Below are 6572 nucleotides of genomic sequence, written 5' to 3'. Positions count from 1 at the left end.
TTTAGATAAATGATAAGTTATAGTAGTGTATTTTGCAATTGGTGGGCGCATCCAGGTAAGCGCACATGTGCCTCTTGCAGCATTCCAAACCAGTTTGAGATGCTGCCAGAGGCACACTGTGAATGAAAAATTGTTTTCCACACTGCGTATTTGTAGCACGGGCTCAGATATGATACCTGAATATCCCGGTATAAAAGATTACCTTTGTGGGGGGAGGGAAGGGTGGGCAGGTTACCTGAGGTAACTGGGAAGCTGGTCCTCTGGAGAGAGGCTCTGGTTTCTGGGTGGTGGCACACATGGCAGTAGTGCCACACACAGGCCAGCTGTGCAACCACAGCCTACGGGCAGCTGGCTCAGATGTGAAGATCCCACTGCTGTGCCCATGCAGTCCCCATCTAGGTCTGGCAGGCACACAGCCTTGGGGCCATATGTTGTTGCAGGTAGCAGCAGGTCATATCCAGGCAGCGGCCCCCACTGCCAGACTGCTGCAGTGGGTAGAGGGTGCAGGGAATTCTCAGTTAAGGCTGCTTCAGCAGTCCAGCTGGCACAAGGGGTAGTGTACCTTTGTCACGGCAGCTTTTCATATTGCTGGGGCTAGCACAGATGCTGGCTTCAGGCTCTAGCTGCTCCTGGCTGCAGATTCGGGAGGAGCTGGACAGAGTTATTTTGCCCCGAGTGGCACAACTTGCCCCACACCAAAGTGCATGTCCGGGCATGTGCACTGAGGCAAAAATCCGTGGCTCTAATTTGTGCTGCTCCTATTTGAGCTTCTGCAAGCACAGGTGCCTGCATGTGTGGACATGTCTAGTGTATTCAGAAAACTTTTCTTTTACTTTCATCTTTTTTATTTTTTTTGAATGGTGACATAGGATCATAGGAAAATAGGGCAGGAAGGAACTTCACATGGTCATTTAAGTCCATCCCAGTGGTGAAGACAGGATCATCCCTGACTAAACACTTGGCTGGGATGGTTTATCGGATCTGCTTTTTAATTCCCAAGGACAGGGAATCTAGAGTTTCTGTAGTTAGCCTGTACCAGTGCTTGACCACCCTCATAGTCAGGAAGTTCTTCCTAATCTCCAACCTAAATTTCCTCTGCTGCAGTTTGAGGCCATTACTCATATCCTTTCTCTGTGGCTGTAGGATACAGGACTATCTCCATCCTCTCTCTAATTTCCCTTCTAGTATTTGAAGATTGGTATCAAATCCTCCTTGGTCTTCTCTTTTCCAAACTAAATAACCCTAGTTCTTTTGGCCTTTCCTCATAAGTCTTGACTCCCAGTCCCTTAATTCTTGTTGCTTTGTGCTGGATTCTTTCCAAGCTGTCTACGCCCTTCTTGAAGTGTTGGACCCAAAACTGGTCACAGTACTCTAGGTGAGGTCTCACCAGTGCTGAATAGAGTAGAAAAACTGCTTCCCGTGATTTGCAAGTGACATTCCTGTTAATACAACTCAGCATGCAGTTGCCTTCTCTCTCTCATTTTCTTTTCTTGCACAAAAAAGATACACTACACCGTTAGCTTATATTCACGTTATGGCACCCAGAGGTCTTTCTCTGCAGTACTGCCCAGCCAGTCATTCATCCAGCCTGTTTTTGTCCAGGCAATTATTCTGTCCCAAGTGCAGGACTTTTCCTGTTGAGTCTTCAGTGAACCATTTCTCCATCCTGTTCAGGTCATTCGGTATCTCAGCTCTACTCTCCAAAATATCTACAACTCCCCCCAACATGGTGTTATCTACAAATTGCAATGTGTGCACTCAATATCATCATCTAGATTATTAAATTAAATATTAAACAATACTGGACCCAGAACAAACCCCTGGGAAATCACTTGATACTTCCTCCCAACTAGACATTGAGCTGTTGATGACTGCTCACTGAACACAATGATCCAATCAGTTTTTTTATCCACCAGTAAATGTGTATTTGTCATGGGTAAATGAGAGGTTTTTTTTCCCCTTAGAAAAACTGTGTTAAAGGAATTATGTTAATTTCTGCCTCATACTTCTCTGTGTAGACTAATAAGAATGCAAGGCTGCATTAAAAGTATCTTTGGAACTTTTTTTGAGAAGCTGCATCTTACTGAGATATGAGTCAAGAAGAGTGTTGGGATATGGATTAAATAAATTAGGTCTACACTCATAAATGCCAGAAACTCATTATCTTCTCTTGGGAGGTTTTAACGTAGAATGGCATAGTTTCTACCAGGCTATTCTTTTGAGATTCTTCCCTCTTAGATACTTTGCAAGAATATCTATTCTTATTAGATGTCTGCTGACTCCAAATTACAACTACAAAATGTTTTAATTAAAGTACTCATTGACGATGACTTAAAGAATTTAGAAATGTGAATACACCCCCCTCCCCCCCACTACCCATTTTCCACTAGAAATGTTATAATTCTAAAAAGAATGCTTTGGTTCAGGTGTGTTTAAACTCCCTTGGGCCCTCAGCTGGATCTGGGTCCATCTGTGGAAGCATGGCACTGAGCTGCAGAGGTCAATGAGCTGAAATTCAGCAGGGGATCGTGACCCCACTTTCTCTTCTTGCATTTGTTCCTCCCTGAACTCCCAGTCCTTCTACTAGCAGGTCAGGTACCTGTGCTCTAGCTGAACTACAACATTGGGCTAGATTGAGCTTGAATTAGAAATTCTTGTGTGAAATTCTGTGGTCTGTATTAGACAGGAGGTTGGATTCAGATCATAAGAGTCTTTTGACCTTAGTCTGTGAATGTTTACAGTAATTTCCCTTTGTGAGAGGCCTCCCATTGGGTGCTTATACACATGTTGTGGGGTTTAGTCCTTAGGGTTGCATTTTGTGTCCCCTAAATTGGAACTGTGGGTTTTTAATGGAAACCCACGGTTTCAATTAAGGGGTTTCTGTCACTGTTATGGCAAGGTGCCTGCCCAGAGCCAAGGGGGCAAGCTGGCAGTGGGCTGAGCAGCCCCTGAGCTGTGGGGGGCCTTGGTCCTTCCCTCTGCAGCAGCAGTGCCCTCCAGGGTCACCCAGGCAGGCTGCTAACAGGCTGGGTGCTTCCCCAACTTAGAAGTAGCACCTGACCCTATCCAACTCTTCCCTGAGCTGGGGCAGCGCCTTGCCCACTAGCAGCCCTTCCAGGTGGCCCCGGGGGGTGCTGCCACCATAGAGTGAAGGAGCGGGACCCCTCACAGCTCAGGGGCTGCTTGGCCCACCAGCAGCTCATCCCAGCCATGGGAGAGGCAGCAGGCTTCTCTGGGAAAAAGAGGGGAAAAAAAGATTGCCTCCCTCACTGTTTCTTCCTTCAGCAGCCACCTGCTGAAGGCAGAAGTGGTAAGGGGCCTGATCCTTTTTTGGTGCAGAGCCTGCCCACCTGTTCTGTGACTGGGGGTGCAAACTGATGAATAGCTGCAACGCATCATTGCAAACTCATTTGAAACCCCCAGAATTCCTGCACGTGTATAGTGTGATGCCATTAAGCCACACAAAGTGACATTTTCATCATGTGTACATGGTAATGGTGTTGTGTACAAGTGCCCATTATGTCAGGTGCTTTTTAAACCAAAACAGAGTATGCTTTTCCTGAAGAGGTATGACTTATGTGATACGAAAACCTTTCAGTGAAGTGGCATATGTATTAGATAGTTTGCAGAATGGCTTATTTCCTGATTTGAAATATTCCATTTTGGACTGTTTTAACCTGTTTAAAAAAATCAGATTTGTAAAACAAGAAATAACTGGTCACAGAAGGAAAAGGATTGTGACAAGAGCCTCATCTGGTATAAATTGCCTTAGGTCCAAGTCCTACAATACTGGTGTCAAGTGGAAAGGAGCACTGGGAGAAAAGGACTTTGAAGAAATACTTGGATAGGTGTAAGCCGTTTCAGGCATAACCCATTCTTGATAGTTTGTGTATCACTTCCTTGGTAGGACTTCTGAGTGCTACTGTAGTATTTGACAATGGAAGAAACATGCATCTTGTACCTAATGATTGAGAACCTGCTGACAAAATAAAATGAAGTCTTTAGCAGAGGTGTAATTGCTAAGGTTTGCACCCTAGGCCAGCATTCCCCTTCTGCACACTGCTCCTCTGCCCTAGAACTGCATCTCTGCTGTGTCCAAGCTGCCTGCTGCTGTTCCCAGCCCTTCTTGCTCTGTGCCAAGGGATGCTCTATCATTCTTGCAACCCCTTCACTGCAGTTGTTGCAGCTGATTCATGTTGCCTCCAACTGCCACCAAAGTTGGCAGTGTGAGAAGTGGCAACTATAGTAAGGGGTCATGATATAGCAGGAAGAGCTAAGGGGCAGCAGGTGACAGCAGAGATGCAGTCCAGGGATAGTGGAATGCCCAAGGCAAGTTGTGCCTCTGCAAGCAGAAGGGACCTGGGGAACTTTTTCTGGGTTAGTGTTGGGGATAGCGCTACTGGTCTTTAGTATCATGGATGAATTCTCACTAGTAACGTGATATACACTTTGATTTGAGAGCTTAGGTTCCATTTTTCAAAACTGATTTAGGGTCACATTAAAGTTACTTACACACATGCATGCCCTGTGTGCGCTTTTCAGAAGTGGTAAAATAAGTTAGGCACCTAACTCCCATTGATAACATAAGGGAAGGAGATACCTACTGCAGATTTTAAATGCCAGTGGGAATACTATTTTCAAAAGCAGCTAAGTACCTTTCAAAAAAGTCTTAAGAGCTTAGGTTTCTAAAACCTTTTTGAAAAAGGGACATAAATTGCTAGGTTACTTAGTTCACAATTTTGAAGATTTTGATGATATTTAACAATTTTCCACTCTGTGTGTTGCATAGTGACTCCAAAAGTGATTTGAGATGAAGGCTTTTAAATGCCTGAAGTCACCTTTTGAAGATGGTGACTTCACCTTTAAGCTCCTGATTTGGGGTTTTTTTTAAACTTTATAGTAGGAATTTGTCATAGACGTAGTATTATTTGGATTGCAGGAATGCTCCAAATACTTCATTTTTTCGAACACAGAAACCTAAATCCCTGCTCCAATAACATACAAGCCAGTGCTTCTATATTGGCAAATAAATGCTAAAATGTATTTGTGTGAAAATGAGATGAACTCTTTTGGTGTGCTGCTTCACACTTTACTTGCAGGTGCTTGCAAATTTATTAACAAGGACTCATCCTATAGTAAAAATTCATGCTAAAATATACAATTATTACTAGTGCACCTTGTTGTGTTTCTTGACATGATGGTTGCCTGAGACTATGCCTGTAATAATTGTACTTCAATAAAATATTTCATTTTGTTATTCCACACAAAACTTTGTAATGTTTTTTTCATTGTTTTGACTCCATTCTAAAGGGTTTTTTGTAATGGACCTTTCTTACTTTTTTCTAGAATGTTTGATCTCACTTATGATGATTTGACATTATAATCCCTACATTAACCATGATGGCAACACAGACATTAAGTATAGACAACTATCAAGATGGACAACAAGTGAGCACATTTTTCCTCCTCTACGTTCTGAATGCTATTAGCAAGTGAAAAATTATCTTTTTTTTCCTTTTTTAAATCTGCATCTGATGAAATGCGTGGCTTCTAGTCTGTCAGATGTGATGGTGCATCTTTGAAGAGTGATGCATCTAACAATTTTAATGCGATTTTAGGAATTCATTGCAATTTAGTGTTAATTTGGGGCAAGCCATGTCATAGATCTGCAGTTTGAAGATCCATTTTCCACTCTGCTTGCCAGCCTATATAGTAGGTAGAATGGCCACTAACCCATCCCTAAAATATCGGCTATCCCCTTGGTGAGAGGTGGGCGCCATCAGCCAATCAGTGGTGGGGGTGGAGCTGTCACCTCCTTGGCCAATCAGCAGCAAGGAACAGGGCCACCACCTCCCTCCTTCCTTTCCTTCCTCCTTTGCTGGCTTGGAACTCCTCTCCTGGCTGTGCAACGCCCTACCTCTAGGCCCAGCCAATGGAATCATGAGGACAAATGATTGACATTTATTTCCACCAATGAGCTGAAAAACAGGACTTTGCTGTCTGCTCCTCATTCAGAAATAGGCAGTGAATCATTTCTCCATCCTGTTCAGGTCATTTGGTATCTCAGCTCTACTCTCCAAAATAACTGATTGTGTGGATCATGTATTAGATCCCACTGCGCTTTTATCTGTGTGTGTAGAGTTATGGAGCGGTGCCTTGAGTACAGAAAGATTGAGAATCACTGATTTGTACACTATGAATGTGTGTTGTGGATAATAAAAAGGAACATCTTGTGTCACTACAACTCACTGTGACCCACACACCAACCTGCAAGAGATTTTAGAATTCTTTTTTTTCCTTTGTTTCCTTTTTCTCCATTTATATTTTCTCTTTCCCTTTTTCTGATTCCTTGTTTCTTCCTCTTGTATGCCCTCTGGAAGCTTACTATACACTAGTAGGAGTATGTGATACCCTAGCTTGAGAAATGCTGGTTTAGAATAACATATGCCGTGGAGGTGGGGTGTGCAGGAACTAGTGAGGAGAGAGTAGTTCTTTTTTGCTCTACTCAGCAGGAGTATTCTGAGAGATGGTAATCAGCTGGGTTTGATGCATCTCCTTCCTCTAGTCAGTAA

At 43.4% G+C, this 6572-nt stretch overlaps 1 protein-coding gene across 8 annotated transcripts in view; it reads left to right on the top strand.

Annotated features, from left to right (window-relative positions):
* Window positions 1–6572, top strand: part of PKNOX1 (PBX/knotted 1 homeobox 1) — a 50419-nt gene that overhangs the window by 10606 nt on the left and 33241 nt on the right. For 7 of the 8 annotated variants that reach the window (XM_019524404.1, XM_019524402.1, XM_019524403.1 and 4 more), the window contains one exon: window positions 5347–5448. The exons of the other annotated variant lie outside the window; for it this stretch is intronic. In XM_019524404.1, the coding sequence (XP_019379949.1) occupies window positions 5398–5448 (51 nt within the window). In that variant the 5' untranslated portion in view covers window positions 5347–5397. The remainder of the gene's footprint in view (window positions 1–5346; window positions 5449–6572) is intronic. 8 annotated transcript variants of the gene reach the window in all.

This window comes from Gavialis gangeticus, unplaced genomic scaffold (assembly GCF_001723915.1).
Source record: "Gavialis gangeticus isolate Ggan-Ray unplaced genomic scaffold, GavGan_comp1, whole genome shotgun sequence".
NCBI classification, from domain to species: Eukaryota; Metazoa; Chordata; order Crocodylia; family Gavialidae; genus Gavialis; species Gavialis gangeticus.
Note: the sequence above shows the minus strand (reverse complement) of the source record. Positions and strands in the feature narration are given on the sequence as shown.